Below are 17,106 nucleotides of genomic sequence, written 5' to 3'. Positions count from 1 at the left end.
AGGAAGATGTATTTCCATAACCAGAGGTAGTTAAAATACCGTTGGCTCACAGAAAAAAGTGGAAGTCTTATCAGCGCATTCATGATATCATCACAAAATCATGTAAGACTTGATTGTTGTACAGCCAACAAATGATTCTTAGAGATTACAGCCTTCCTCATATTAGTTAGCCAGTGCAATTCAAACAGGTTTTCTCACACTTTTTACTTACTTAACTTTAAAAGCAGTGCCTGTTCTACTTGTGAACTGTGACATTTTGCAGACTTTTTTTTTTTTTTTGCCACAGATAGACCTATGGCCTGGAAAGCCACTGCCTCTAATTCTTCTGGGATGTGGGAACCTTAAAGTATCTCTGCTCCAAATTGAACACAGTCTTTCCCAGAACATCTCAGAAGAAATATTTCATTCCACAGCTGTTCAGAAGTAGGTTTCTTTCAGTCTGTCTTCAGACCCACCAAATATCTACTTAATTTTTCAGTTGGAAAAGGAAATGAAGCTTTATTACAGGAGTGTGCCACAATGGCATTGAAGTTTTCTCTCAATCAGGTGAATAATTATGGTGAAACAGATGAAAGTAGGTAAGTGCTGATAATCTGAAAAATGAAAACTACACCTTCAATGGCTATAACACATTCATAGTTGGATTTGCCTATCCATTCTAAATAAACACGTGTGGAAATCATTAGGGGAAAAATACCATAGTGCCCCCCCCCGGCCCTGCCTTGTTCTGTAGCTTATTGAGAAAATGGAATAAGAAGTGCAAAGGCTGAGTTTCCTTAGGATTTTTAAACAACTTAACACAGCAGTGACTGAGGAGCAGAGATAGGAACCTGTATTTTCATGTATATATGTTGTGTATCAGCTGAAGTACAGGCTGTCTGTGTTTTTTCTGACAGTGGAGTAAACTGGACTGGGGAACATGTAGCAAAAGGGTGAAGTTTCTTCTGGGTTCTATTCTGTTTCAGACCCTGGCTTCCAAATGATGGTTTGTGTATGACTTTGGTCTTTTACTTAATGTTGGTTACTTGACCATGTAGAAAACAATTTGCTTATCATCAGCAGTTAAGCATACACAAACCCCTTTGTTTAAAAAGACAGAATTTAGGGAGAGATATTATTGGTAAAATATCAGTTTTTTTGATAAATTAAAGCATTTTCTTGAGTTTCATAAAAAGTAACTAACACTGACCATGTATCTTTGAACCTTTTCTTCCCCCTTGCGCTTTTTATGATGTTGTGTGACACAGAAGTGGTAAAAGGAGTGAAAAGTGAAGAATATGACAAAAGTATGTAAGAGCAATGCCTGCTCCCTTCTCCGAATAACAATCTATCAGATACATTGCCAAAAGAAAGACATTTGTAGTATTAAATAGAATGTTCGCAATTTTATGGGACCCATGCCTTTAGGTAAGAAAATGATCTAAAGGCATTCACTGCAGTAGAAGGTGACCATAAAACTACTCACTTTCAGAACTAAGAAAAGCTCTAAATTTTGTCTCAGCTTTTGCAGTAATTTCTTGACATCCTTACTCATTGCTGGACAGAAATTCTTAAAAAAAAAAAAAAAAGCATTCATCAGAAATTTTTGTACCAATGAGAACACAAGTGCAGAAAGGAATAATAATGTGATCTCTATTTAAAAATATTTTAGAAGTGATCAGATAGTGACGTAGACTGCATGAACTTTTGCCTGTCCCTTTGATGTTATTCTGTAAGGGTTTTTTTTTTATTATTATAAGGTTAAAATTCTGGAAGGATTGTCTCATACAGCATAACAACTATAGAATAGGGAGACATTTTGATGTCAACTTTAAGAAGTAACAACTGCTCATATGAGTGTGAAACTCTGTGGCAGTATTAGACGATTAGTCCTATATTGGCTGACTCCAAGGTCTCTACACCTATTTGGGAATTATAAATTACTTAGATTAAACAATCCAGCAAATTTCCCTCCTTAGGCTATCATACACCAGGTGAAAGACTGTATAAAAGAATAGCTACATTTACATGCCTTATGACATGCAAGGCTGGAGGGTGATAAGTTGCTAAACTCTTCCCCTATTTATCTAACTCTCAGCAATTTCATTGTCAGAATCAGTTGAGAAGTAACTTGTACTGATGGGTTTTCTTTGTAACTTCATACATATATGCCCTGGTATACAAAGGTTGTGCTTGCATCACAAGAAGTATGTTAAGTCTCTGGAAAATCTGGTAGGTGTAACAAAAACTTGTGGATTTTTATATTTAATGCAGTGTGTAAAACCAGGCCACATAAATTTTTGTTTGCAACTGGAAACTTAACTGAGTTCATGACTTTTAAAAGCTTTCAAACAATTGGAATGTGTATAACTATGATTAAAAAAATAAGATAAAATGTGGGAATGTAGTCCACACTGTGCCAGAACTGTCATGCACTCAGTATACTGAGTTTTTCAGATTCCAATCTCTCCTTGTATTTCTGAGCTCCCATCACAGCACTGATGTCTCAGGCCTACAGACATGGACTGTTTGTGTTGATTTTGACGAAATGGGCATTAATGTGGATTGATACCTTTTGGTTTTGCAAGAGTGAACATTTTCTAAGTGGGTTGGTTTTACTGTACTGCTAGTCTCAACACATTTGTTATAAATGACGTTTTTATTGTTTAATCTTTAATATTTCTTCTGAACGAACACTTGACATATAATCCTGAGGGATTTTGTTTTCTGTAATTTTAATAAGCCCTCTATTCTCTTTGCATTTAATATTAAGATTTTCTATTTCTTTAATTGCAGTTTACTCAAGCAGGGAATCTTTCAATGAATAGTTTTGAAGAGCGGCAATATTTTCTTTTGTTATTTCAAATAGTATTTTCACATTCCATAATGTCCTTCATTCAGCAACGCCAAAGTACATCATAAATATAATTAGTAGAGGAATTTTCTTAGAGCAGTGTTTGGGCTGATAAACAGAAGTACAGAAAAGTAATTTTCCTAACGCTACAAGAGAAGGTATTTTGGGAAGTACCACAAGACTAGATTTCCCCCCCCCCCCCCCCTTTTTTTTTTTTTTTGGTTGGGTTTTTTTCTGTTCCCTTGAGTTGTAAGCAATAATCCATACATCTTGGAGTATGGAATAAGAAATGTATTACTTTATTTCTCTTCCATCTTCATTAAAGAGCTTCCATGATGAGAAACTTACAGACACTGTGAGGTGTTATCAAAAGCAATTAGAATCATCAAACAGATGCTCTTTAGGAAAAAAAAAAAAAGTCTAAAGCTATTTCAAGTGTTTTAGAGCTTACTTCCTTTATTACTCTTTTTCTTTTTGCTTGTGACTGACCCAAATAAATTTTTATTATAGTGGGTAAGCAATTTTATCAAAAATTGTTTTTCTTTGGTATGTTTCCTGGCCCGTAGTTTATCTGTTCTGGAGTAGTGAGTTGTCAATAATCTGTTAGTTTTATGCAGAGGATGTAATGAAGCAAGGAGATACTTTCAAGACTTCCCCTGCATTGAAATAAATCCTTCTTACCAATTTGTTCAAACAAAAATAAAATCAAATTAAAGGACAAAAAACCCCTAAGCTCCAAAAACTCATCAGCAAATAATACAAAGATTAATGGATACATTTAAACGTTTGAAAATAAATTGAAGTTACAGATATATGTAGGATTTTCATGTACTCTGGATGAATATGTACTTCCATTGACTCATTCCCAACTGCTGAAATGCTTCAAGTTGGGCTGATATTTAACGTTTGTGTGTGGAGCTTGGTCTAGGAGAGAAAAAAACCATGGAAACTAATGTCTAAGGATGACTTTAAGCATATTTTCTTGCTTGGGACTGCTTTCTGATGTTATGAAACAGGACAGAAAGATGATACAGTTATTAAAAAAAGTTAGCTCTATGTAAATACAAAAAAGTGAGTACTTCAAAGGTTTTGAGAACAATTACTTTGTTTTAAAAATAGGCTCACCTTTAAACTATACTTATGCTTGTTTAAAGGTGTGCCTATTTTGAAAACCTATACTCTTACCCCTTAGTTCTCTCAAACTGCTACTAACACATGCTTCACACAATGAGTCCTTAACTTACGGTGGAGTTTGAATACTTTGTGTTGAATCTGTTGCATATGTCAGTGCCTCTCTGAGAAGCAGGTTTGACTAACCTGGGAGAAAAGCTGTATTAATACTTCTCATATCCCTGCGTAACACTGTATTCGTCTCATGTAGAAATATACAACATATCTAAATGATCACCACTGAGAAAAAAACAGTATTTGGCAGCTGTTCTGCAGATGAACTCCATACCGCAAGGCTCAAGGCAGTCAGAAAGTAAAAGCTTTTTCTGGGCTGATTTTAGTACAGTTTGTAGTAAATCTTAGTGCAAGGCAGTATAAAGGTAAAAATAATTTTGTATCAAACGAGACTGACTTCATTCAACCACACACATTCTCTTGCATTCATATACTAACAAACACTAAAATAAGTGTCCAGATAGTCTACCTAGGAACTTGAGGTGACACTAGGAAATGTCACCTAGCAAGTCTTTTTCATGATTTTTGGCTTGTTCTTAATGCTGGGGTTTGGATGGTAACAGTAACTGTATTTTTTTTCTTCATCCCAGCCACCTCTGTAAGTCACTAGGAAACGCTACTGGTTTATTCACTGTCTCTGTCCCTTTTTCTTTTGCCGCAGGTTACCCGCCCTACCCCCAGTCTGGGTTTCTCGAGAATCATCTCTGATCTTAATATTTTAATGCCATGAACACCTGTCATTCTTTTATGCCTTCTCGTCATTTCTTCTGATGCTTTTACACTATTACCTTCCAATTCACACTTTTATTTATATAAGTCTTACTATTTTCAGTATAAACCTCCACGATTTGATTCGGGGAAAAAAGGACTCATAGGAACAAAGAAACTCCAGACTGTACTCTGTGGCTCCTATTGCAAAGCATGTGTTCAAACTGCTTTTATTTACATATGCATAGAGTGATTTAGACATTTAAAACAATCTCATGTAACAAAAACTTATCAAAGCACAGCATGATTGGTATGGCTTTCCCTGGGGTGCAGTGGAAAAGGGAATAAAACACACAGTTGTGTAAAAAGTATTACGCAGTCTAAGAGGCTGTATGTAGCGGTATGGACTAAAGCAACTTAATTCAAATACATTATAATATATAATTACAAATGTAATGTGTCCTAAGAGAGCTAGAGCTTGCCTTTAATATGATGGTAAAATCTTATCATGTAGATTGCCAACATCGCAAAAGCAAGGCTAGACTTTAATAATTTAGACTTAAAATCCTGTGTTCTGGAGTTCAGAAAATGGTAACATCTGTTGTAAAAAAAAAAAAAAAAAAAAAAGTGGATGTATTAATAAATACTGACAATGCTTAGTATTCTACCCTTGATCTTGATGACTATACTTAGATGAAGTCAAGAGGAAGTGTTTTTTTCCTAGAAATGCAGAAAATCACAGAATGGATCACACTGATATTAAATTATTATACAAGTAAATATCTTCTTGACTAGGGAAATTACTGAACAAAATATGCACCTAGACTGGTATCTTTGCAAGGGTTTCCTTGTAAACCTTTGCTAATGGTTGTTGTCCTTTTCTGTCGGCAGTGGTGATTTGTCTGTTGTCTCAAATGTCACTTAGCCTAAGATAAAAGAAGGACACATGGCAGGTATGTAATCTTCTCTTTATCTCTGCTTCAATATTTCAGGAGTTTTACTTTAAATGTGGAGCACATCCAACCACTGACAGTGAAACATCTGTGGCTTTGAACCTCGTTACAACAAACAGTCGCTGTATCACATGTATAACATGCACAGATATTAGGTAAGTACAACAAAAAGTGTCAGAGATGCACAGTTGCTATGCTTGAGACTACAGCACTTTCAAAGAGCTTTTCTTCCTCTGCTGGTTTTCCCTTATAGACATTTCCCCCCTACCCCACCTCAGTATCGTGCTGGAAAATGGGTCACATTTTCCGGTGTGCTCTTTGTTTTGCTGGTATGATTACGATTTATATTTTGTACCTTAGTTAGGTTTCCACCTGCAACTCAACTGCTTAATTTCTAACTACAACCTCAAGTGCTCAAGATAGTGGCATAAGTGTGTAGATCTTTGCTGCTAATTTGTGTTTAAGAGCCAGTGAAAGAAAGCCCAGTTTTGAGGGGGATAAGCTGTTCCTGCAGAAAGGAGCTTTTTGGTGTTTGTTTTATAAATCAAATGCATCTGTTCTCATGTTGTTTATTGCAGTTTTTAATACTGTAATCCATCTTACTCTGTGGTATTTGGGCACATAAATTCAATACCATTACTTGTAAATGCATGGATTAAAAACCAATTGTCCAGGCAAGACAGCTACCATTGTTGTGAAGAATTACCTGAAATACATTTATCTACTGATTAGGAGATTAACTAATGACACCATGTTATACACTCTTAGGTATTGCTGTTGATTGGTCTACACCTTGCAATAGAAGAAAGAACTTAGAAAAATATAGCAGGAAGTGTGAATGAAACTGTTAAGGAGATATATATTTTGGGGAAGAAAAGCTGGATTCCTGGACATAATATAATTATACTATCTCTAAGAGAATCAGAACAAGATATTATTTTCAATAGGAAGTTTATGTTGTGCATGCGTGCTGCTGCATTGATAGCAGCTAGTTGGTTGCTGACAGTATTTGGCTCAAGCAAATGAGTCTTAGAGTTTAAAAGATAGTTGTGCATTGAAGAGTATGGTGTCGGTCACTTCCCATATACATAGCATTTACAGCATTGCTGCGTGTCTCTTTCAGAGACTACCTTGCAGGCAGTACATGCTGAATTACTTAGGTAGCTTGTCACCAGTGGTTAAGTCTGCAGCAGTATTAACCTCTCTGTAATTGAAGATAATATGAAGTTTCCATTCTGAGCCCAGCTTTCTCCTTTTCCCAAGAACAAGAGGGAAGAATATGAGCCATAAATATGCTTGCTTAGGATTGAGAACTGGTTGTCATTATTTCTTTCAAATTTGAAATGGGTATGTTGTCATTTTCCTGAATTGATATATTCAGTACAGACCTATTCAACCATATTCATGAAGTAGTATTTTTTTTTCTTTGTTTTGTGGCAAAATCCTAAAGGAAAGAAAGAGGTAATTTTCTGGGTTTGCTTAGCTGAACCGTTCCCAGAACAAACTGCTGGCTTTCTTTACTAAGTAGTTTAGTGGGATTATTTATTGACATGTCATAATAGCATATCAGTTCTCATTGATTTAAATTAAGGCATCCAATAACTATGGGAGACCTAACTTACAGTAGAATTTTCGCTCAGCACGTAAACTGGGAATACTTACTTATGAATAAACTTACTGGACTTATATGCTAAACAGGAAAGGAAGACATGTTTTTCCTCTTGGCCTCATGCTGTTCACAGTCTTTCTAGCTTATAGGACCCCTTTTGAAATGCCATTAAATGATCTTAAAATAATTTATTTCTAAAAATTTCTAGGAGTTCTGACTGAGTACCCTAAGAAACAGGATAGGATTTGCGTTGGGTGCCTGAGCATCTGACAAGGCACTAGCAATTCCTAGTTATGACGGGCACAATAGGCTGTTTGAAGTTACTCATACACATAATAATTTTCAGTCTTTTCTTTATTTTGCATAGCAGATTCAATTGTTCATAAATAAGTTTGTCTTCCATTATGAGGCATAGAGATACTTTGAAAATAATAAACATTCAGTTTTGTTTTTCTGAATGGCTGACAGATTTTATTTGATCATAGGAAGATCCTTGAAGCCCAAGGCAAGAGAGGAGAATTTGGTGGCAGGTATTATAAAAAGTCTACAGAGCAGTTGTATCTCCTTCAGTCTCTAAAAAGACAAGGGAATACCCTTCTGACCCAGTATGTCTTGTAGGCCGTGGAACTGATTGTTCAGTAGGAGGCAGTGAAATTAGTTATGCTAAGAGTGAACAGGAGAGACTCCAGCAGCCTTCTTGCAGTTATAAAGGTTGTAAATGCACTAATACATTTATGTAGCCAGATTTTGACTTTCATACTTCCTAGAGCTATAGGTGTAGGTTTCCTCTCTCATTCAAGTGATGCAGTGAAGCGATGAAGAGGTTATTCTCTCTTCTGCCTTACCGTTTACTTCATAAGATTTTGTGGGTGACCTCTGTTCTCCTGTGCATCTCCTAATCTCCTCCCACCCACAAGCAGGTCTTTTGTACTGGCCTGTGGAACTGCAGAAAATGAAATCAGCAGGAAGTAGGTAATATTATTTCAGTTCCTCTTCTCTTTCATGGTTAACTAACATCAAGCCATTGTACCTTGACTCTGCCTTGATGCAGGTAGCACCATTCCTCGTATGTAAATGCATACGAAAAAGAATTGCAAAATGATAGTTGTTAGTCAACAGAGAAAGTTGTAAGGGTCATTTTAACTCTCCTGACTCATATGGTGTGTTTTCTGGAAAGAGCTGATTTTGGCAGCATCCTCTGTGGTGTATTTACAGAACTGGCTCCTAGGTACAGGTTAAAGGGCAAATATCAATCTCTTGACAAATTGATACCTCAGCATTTTGCGGCAAGGGTGCAGACTAAACTACGTAAGTGGCTAGTTCTCCTAAACCTTCTAAAAATTCACTGGGCAAGTGGAATGGCCTTAGTATGTGTCTGTACTGCTAAATGAAGGAGGACCAACAGCTGATCCCTGATCCCAAGCAAAATGGTAATGACAGACAGGTATCCCACACAGTACTGTGGTAGGTAGCCTGGCTCTTCATCACAGCCAGTTTATGCTGATCTTGAAGCTGAAATCCAAAGGCTCATTGCTGAAACTAGATCTGCAATGAATGCATACTTTATAGCCTAGCGGTAAAATGGCATGAAAAAGAATTATTCCTGTCCTAGTATTCCCTGCTTAGGGCTCGGGCAGCAATAGGTCACCGAGCACCATGAAGTGCAGTGAAGAGGTAAAACTGCTGAACTAGCAGCTGAGCTTTGTGTATCTATGTCTAGGACCTGTGTCCACTGGCTTCTCAAGAACTCTAGGTATTTTAAGAATGCAGGAAAAGTTGTCTGTTCCTGAATAAAAAAACCAACCAAACAAACAAACACCCCCAACAAACGACAACAACAAAAACAAACAAACAAAAAAAGACATAAAAAAAAAGAAAAAAATTCCAAAATTAGCTTCTGTAGGCAATATTAGAGGAATAGAGGAACTAAAATGGAAGAAAGTTGTTCTATCTATTATTGATACACATTTCTGTAATGACTGTAAACTTTTGAGAATCCATACATTAAATGCTGATTATCTTTCAAAAGCTTGATTTTTAAAGCCATAAAAGACTATTATGCAGTTTTTTGTAATATTAAACATTTGTAGGTGATATCAAGAACTGACATACCAAGAAGACCGACTGTATTCTGTTTCTTTTTTTTGTATGGCCAGTCTTGTGAGTTATTAAAATACAATTTCTCATGTATCTTTGCATGAATTAAATAATTTTCCAATTAAAGATGTGACAGAAATTATTTTAGTTCCTATTTCTGTTCAGTTGCAAAGATGGTCAAAGGTAACACCATTTTGCAAAGAGCTCGAGATCAAACAATGAAATCATTTATCAGTGTTGCACAAAAGTTATGGTAAATTCTTGCCCTACTTATGAAATCTTTGCTCAGTTTTTTGAGTCTCTAATTCTTTCTCCAACCTGGCATTCTTGGAATATTTATATATAACTCAAATAAATTACACAAATACTCATAACCTTTTTATTTGAGCTAAACATTTAGGTGACTATAGGTATTTGTGCTGGAAATTATTTTCTAATACTACTATGCAGTTGAAAAATAGCATCCAGGGCATTCTGCAGCTTGTAGGATTTTGTGAGACCTACTTTCATCATTCTGTAGCATTCAGGTGGAAAAGAGGAACAACTGTATTTGTTACATTAACTAATACTTTGTAGTAGCTTCACTAAAGTAAAAAAAAAAAAAGTGTCTGTTTTTGCAGAAAAATATAAACAGGAAAAGATGAGAACCAGGTGTTGTTTACATATTTTTAAATATTATTGTTCACAGCAAGATATACCATTTCTCTAGGTGTTTCCATCCATTTATCATGGATAGTTAGTCCACCATAGGCAGAGCAGTTAAGCTTCAGAATTCTTGGCAGAGCCTATGTATGGTTTTAGTAAGGTTTGCACAGCTCATAAAAATCATATTTAAAGCAGTACTGTACTCTGTGGTATATAGAAAAAATACAAAGTGGAAGTAATATTTAAGCCTATTGCGGGGTTTTATTCTCAAGTTTACATTAGGCACACTTTGTGTTTGCCTTGGGTTTATATTTGATATGAATATTTTCATGCAGCTCTGACCAACAGAGTGAAATACTTCAGAGTCAAATACCCTTGTAGGGTTATGCTAAATCCATCGGCAGTATTCCATGTAGAGTAATGCCTTCCAATGTATTCTGCTTATCTACAGCAGGGTTAGTGTGAATTGGCAGCCTTTCTGCATTTATTTTTTTTCTGTAGCATTCAAGGTGATGGGTTGCTATTTTATGTCTTTGAAGAAGCTCTTAATAGGTTGAGCAAATGGCTGAAAGTTGAAACAAATACTAAAACTGTGCAGTCCTCAAGGGAAGTTCTGCTTTTGTCAATGGTTTCCAGTAGAAAAAAAGATCAAAAAATGGGTTAGGAGTACCCCAGGGTACCCATAAACCAGGCTCAGGAATAACAGCAGTCTTAAGCAGTGTAAAAATCAAATATGTGGAACAGAAGTGCCTCACGTCATCTTTCACAAACTAGGTAGGGTACAATTCCTAAAGGCACTGTTATTTTTAGCTTCTAACAGATACAAATAAGTGTAAAAAATGTATAGGGCTTGCTGTCACTTAATAGGTAGAAAGAATTCTCTAGAAGGAGAAATACTTACTGTTGTGTTACCAGAATTTTTTATCAAATAAATCCCTGCTTCATAATCTTGGACAAAGCTATGTTTTGCTTTGTTTAGACAGTGAAATCTTGAATTATTTTTTTCTGCTGTTAGGACTTCCTAAACCAGAGTTGGAAGTGAGACTTCATTTGCTAGTGGTGAGAGTTAGAAGTGCATATGCTAGATGTTCTTCAAGGGTAACTGCGATGTAAGGTCTGTCATAATTCTTCTCAGCCAAATCAATTCAGACTGTGATCACATTAGACTCCATGGGCAGGAGCATATTGGAGAAGGTCAGTGCTTGGACAGAAAAACTCAAAGTGAATGTACAATAGGAAGTCCTGTTAGAAATTCAGCTGTCTTGTCCTGCTTTGAATAAAGAATGAATGACTGCTTGTCATTAGGGATAACTATGTGTTAATCTGATCCTGGTGGGACTACTTTGAGCCACCTAAGCTTCTCTCTAGCTCTTAATTAGCCATCTTTCTTCTTAAACCTTTTTTTTTTTTTTTCCTGAAGAAAAAGTATGACTTAGAAATTTTTTCCCTCCAGAAGCTTGTGCCATCCCCCTATCACTCCTACTCGCTTATTTCTGTTACTGTACAGTCAGAACGGAGACTTAAGTTTTATTTTTATTGGATAGTATTTCCAAATTGGTAAGGGATAGAATCATTGACTTCTCAGTAAATATATATGTGAACGATTTTCAGTTGTAGATTTCTGCCAAAGGAAGGCCAACTCTCACAGGTTATTATGGAGATTAGGATTTTTTTAATGTTATAGGTGGTGTGCCAAGTTCCTTGTTGATCACTGCATGCTCTCCCATATTGCACACTAACATTTTACATTGCTTTGAAGTCAAGTATTTCATCTATTACAGTTTAAAAAAGTTGTTTAGAAACATCTGAAATAATTTGCCTTACCTTTCTTTCTGTAAATAGCTGGTATTGATGCAGTCTGGATTTAAAAAAAAAAAAAAAAGGCAAGAATATCAGAGGACGAATATAGTCATGAATATGACAAAAAGTATATGAAGTAGCAGGTCTCCCGTGGTATTCAAAACCTTTAAAATACAAGTAAGTCCACAATCTTTAGTTTCATGATTTGAATCAAATGTTACAGCTGAAGGGACAATATGAAAAATTCAGCTTGTGATAAGGGTCCATATCTGAACTGTATAAACATTGTCAAAGTAAAGAAGCTGTTCTACATATTTGATTCAGGTCAATTTTGCTGTTATTTGAAGATAGTTTTACCACAGTCCTGTTCCCTTCTGAGATCAAAGTGCAGGCTGTGTGCAGGTCATGTGAAGTTTTTCAGAAGAGTAAATAGCACCTTATTCTAGATGTATAATTGCTGTTTCTCTTTGATTTTGGGATGTAGGATTGTAAAATTACTCCTTCGGCTATTATAATCCAAGCAAATAATTAAATCTATATTTAGTTTATCTTTTTTAAAGTATGTTTTCTCTCTCTGTGACCCGTGTTGGTAATGTGGTCTCTGCTCTAAATCTCTGCCTGTTACATTCTGTTGTTTTTATATGCCTTGACTAGTTCAAAGAGGAGTGGGAAAAAAATATGTTAAGAATTAAATCTACTTTGTCTAAGTACTATGACCATCAGGGACAATGTCTACTGCTTTCTCTCCTAATGCTCCTGAAATTAATGGGATTTTTTAAGAATCACTTACTTAAAGTAACAAATAAATCAAATATCAAGCTAAGAAGTGTTTCTAATTGGTTTAGAGCTTTTTTCTTTTCCTGAATATGGTAGCCTACAGGATACTGGTTGTTACAGCTGTAATATTTGAGCTGTGATACAAGCAAAACTGCAGACGAAACATTTTGTTGGCACTTTTGTATTTTGAAATGTGAACAAAATCTAATAATGCCAGTAAGTGACCTTCATTTCTTTAGTGGTGCACACCATGAGTTTTAGACTGAAACACTTGTACCATGGGCCTCTGTAAGATGTGCCTCAGGCATGAAATTCAGTTGCCTTAAACTTTCCATTGAATTGTAAACCGCTAGTATACAGCAGCCTCCTATGGCAATGACAGGACAGAATTGTAGTTCTTACTGTTTTGCCTCTGAATCTGTCAAGACCTGCACAGCAACTGCATCTCGCTGAGACAGCTTACAGTTTCTACAGATTTGTGAAGAAAATAATAGATTGGCAAAGATATTGTACTGTCATATAGTACATGTCCTTTGCTGGCAGGGGACAAATAAGTAGGATTTTAGGCAAGTTCACTCTTCTCCTTTGCTAAACATAAGGCATGAACTTCTTCCTCTCCATCTGGGAGGACAAAACCTGCCTATTTTCTCCTCTTTATGGTGCATAAGTTTATCTGCCTTAATTCTTTGCTTGCTTGGCATGTGTTAGTGTACAGTTGATAGGAAGGACAAAGGGAAGGGGATGTCTTGGCTACCTGCTGATTTTTTTATACTTACCCATATATGTTTGAATATAAATATATATGACTTGTGGTATGTTTACATGTTTTCGAAACAGCCACTGCTATGAATTTTTAAGGTAGTTGTGAGTGAATTTTACTTCTAATTTCAATTTATTTCAGTAATGTGAATCTCCAGCTTCATATGAGATGCAGTGCATATCATCAAGTTTATTTTTCATATGAATCTTCACCTGAAGCCTGTAGATTGCTAGGCTCTATATTAGATGATATATAGATGATATATAGATCTTCTCTGCCATTCTTATTTATGGCATAATTAATACAGTGAGCTGTTTTTGCAGATTTCTTCACTTACATATTTTAATGTATGTTGCAAGACACAAAGGTGTAATATTTTAAGTGTATTTGGATGAGTTAATAGTTGTAAAACTGCAATGTGTCAGGTATCCAACTACACCACACGCAAAATGTGGTGGACCTGACTCTCAAAATATTTTGAGGAGCCCTAAGATTATGACTACTTGTATATGAGCAATTGATGCAAAACTTTAGCTAATGAATATGTTTTTTGTGCAAGTGCTGTAAGTTTAAATATAAAAGTTAGATTTAATTTGCAATGTCTAAGAAAAGCAGAGTAGCAGATGTTTGTGAAATGTTGTTCAAAGAGATGTTTTTGAAACTTGCAAGCCCACAGTATGCTTTTTCTCTCATAGACGTGTGCTGGTTCGGGTGGTTTTGACTTTCTTTTCTTTGGTTTTAAAAGTAATTCCTTTAACATGGAGGACAAAGAATTTTCATCTCTGGTTGGTTTTGCTCCAGGCAAGGTTAGTAATAGCTGAATATTATCACCATCTGATAGCAGTAGAGTGACCTATGAGAAATGTTATTAGAGCTCACAATCCAGTTGTCTTTGGAAGTATATCCATATTTCAAAGACTCACCATCACAGATTATACTAATTAGCCAGCCTAATAAGCTCAGCAGAGACCTGAGTTCTGAAGGAATAAGGTGAACAAATTGCGGAGAGATGTTCCTTTTGGGTCTCAACTGAAGTGTTACGGGAAGGTTTTGTGGAGGAACTTCAGCTGTTGCTGTCTGCTGAGCAGCTGGGCATTTAGTTGATCTTGCACTCCAGTTAAGCTGAGAGCTGTTGGACCATCACCTTTTACTGTCTCTGACTTTGTTTTATGGTATTGGAAAAATAAACAGCAATAAGGAATTTGGTGTGAATATGTGACAGCTGAAGAAAATTTTACAAAAATCAAGTGCCACAATGAGAAGTCTGCCCATTTAAAAAAAATGTCACTACCTTAATATTTTTAATGATTTGACATTTAGTAACTAACATTCAATGTGTCATTAATGAATCATTGATGAAAGCTGGGAGACAGATAAATGTTCTTTGGAAACAAAGTATAAGGAAATAATATGTCTTTACCATGTGAAAATTGTTGTCAAATACAGTTCAGATAAAGCATTGCATTTTAGTTGTTTATATATACACAAAAATCCATACGTACACATAGGGATCGATTAGCATGTATGATAAAACTAACATGTCTTTAAATTTAGATCTATGTATTATTCTTCTAAGAAGCTGATTTTGTGAAGAATGTTGCTCTGCTTCCTGTTTTACTCACAGTTATATATTGTTTCTACTGTATCGAGGCAGATCTGAAAGACAATGCAAGATATCAAATCAGGAGTGTACTTACCGTTGTATCTTTCCAACTTTTCTAGCCATGAAAACTTTGCAGCCACTCTCCAGCTACTTGGGGGCATAACTACTCTGTCGTGATTAACTGAACATCAGCAGAACTAGTAAATGCAGAATAAGTGAATAAGCTTACAGGGGTAGGAAGGAGTCATGGAAGGGAGTGTCTTGACTCACTGCTGATGTGTAAACACTTATACATATGTTTGTACATATAGGTATATGTGATTTTTGATACATTTTTTTTTTTTTTGAAGCGATACTACTAGGAGTATTTGAAACAATCACAATTGAATTTTATTTGTATTCTTACTTGATTTATGTATCGTGCATTTCTAACATCATATGAGATACAGTACATTTCCTAAATTTCATTTTACTTGTCTCGGTTTTATCCAACTCTCCTTTTTCTTTTATTCTTAATTTTCAATGTCCTAGAGAGAAAGAATTTATATAGAATAGAAATTATTGTAGTTGCTGCTAATGAGTATCTATTTCATTGAGTATAGTTTTGAGAAATTAGTTTTTAGTCCATTATCTTCAATTGTTTTTTAGGAAAGAAGTGCATTTCACTAGGACAAAAGAAACTGAGAAGACTTAGACAATTCAGTGAATTGGAAAAGATGTTGAGACTATAGGCTGTTACTGAAGCAGAAGTCAAATAAAAATAAGTAAATTCCTAAACATTCATATAAAGAGCATTGGAAAATGCTAAACACTAAGTCTGTTAAAGCCTAATTTTTGGAAGGTGACTTTTTAAGACAATTATTTAGTGTGGAAGAAACAGAGCTATTAAATATATTTCTGACAAAGCCATAGAGAGTACTTTGTTAGCATTTGCACTGATAATTGAATAAACCTTTTAGGCTGCTATGTCTTGGATAAAATCTACAAGAATGAATGCAACTGTAGCTCTAGATACACAGAAAAATAAATATTTCATGTATTTAGTTTTATAAAGCTTTTTTGAGAAAAAAGTAACATGAACATTTGTTTTCACTATAGTTTATTTTTTGTAGGTTATTTTTGAGTTGTAAAATCATAGCAAGATCGTTGATATCTCCCATAGCAGTATTGTTGAACTCTTATTATTGTAATTTAGCAGCAACTGGAAAGGTGAAAAAAAATGTTTGTGGAAGATGTGTTTGCCATTTACAGCATAGAGAAATGAGCAAAAGTATTAAAGAAAGAATGAAGCAGTCAGGTAGCAAAAACATAAATATCACATGGCAGAAAGAATGTATTTGCAGATACTTAGCAAAAATTGAAAATAACTGTGTTGGGCAAAAGTACCAGGATGTAATTTCTGAAATCTTGAAAAACAAGAAGGACTATTCATAAGACAGGGAACCTGTCAATATGCAGGGAACTTTATTCAGTGTTGCTTGGCACCTCATAGAGTCACTTAATGATCTGATATGGAACAAGTTACCATTGTCCTAGGTAAGGTTGTTAATAGCCATTCAATTCCTCAGTGGAAATAGGTCAGTAGGTATTGTTACCAGATTTCATAGACGCTTGATTCAAATACACATTTTGGGAAATGTGTATGAAATTTGATAGCAAGTGTATACATAATGCTTTCAATAGATGTCTGGGTACTAATCCCAATTTCTAGAATCATATTTTTGATGTGTATCAATTTCAGGGACATATGAGTATGAAACTTTGGGAAAAAAAAGGGATTGAAAAATATGTTTGAGAGATATTTTAAGTTATATTTGTATAATAAAAGGACACATTTTATTTCCATATAAACCATGGTTTAGAATAAACTGGCACAGCACTGTATTGAGTTGACATCAGTGTAAAGAAAATAGTCTGCACATTTTCTATTGACAGTTATAAACAACTGAGCGTGCAAAGCTCTCGGTGCATTACAGTCTTCTAATCATTCAAAAGCAATTGATGGAACTTTAATGGAATTTATTTGCTAGTAATACTTTTTTCTTAGCAGCTCATGATCATTCTTAGCACACTCTTCCTCTCCCTCATTTTTTGCATGTTGTTAAAGGTTGACTCTGAAGATGAGATGATTTCTGA

The 17,106-nt window shown here is 35.3% G+C and overlaps 1 protein-coding gene across 1 annotated transcript in view; it reads left to right on the top strand.

The window, feature by feature from the left end:
• The window catches only part of PRKN (parkin RBR E3 ubiquitin protein ligase), a 774,760-nt gene that overhangs the window by 394,420 nt on the left and 363,234 nt on the right, over positions 1–17,106 (top strand). Inside the window, exon 6 of the mRNA XM_055810872.1 lies at positions 5,719–5,834. Coding sequence (XP_055666847.1) covers positions 5,719–5,834 — 116 coding nt within the window. The remainder of the gene's footprint in view (positions 1–5,718; positions 5,835–17,106) is intronic.

The sequence above is a fragment of the Falco peregrinus genome, chromosome 7 (genome assembly GCF_023634155.1).
Source record: "Falco peregrinus isolate bFalPer1 chromosome 7, bFalPer1.pri, whole genome shotgun sequence".
Lineage (NCBI taxonomy): Eukaryota > Metazoa > Chordata > Aves > Falconiformes > Falconidae > Falco > Falco peregrinus.
This window is presented reverse-complemented; position numbering and strand designations above follow the sequence as displayed.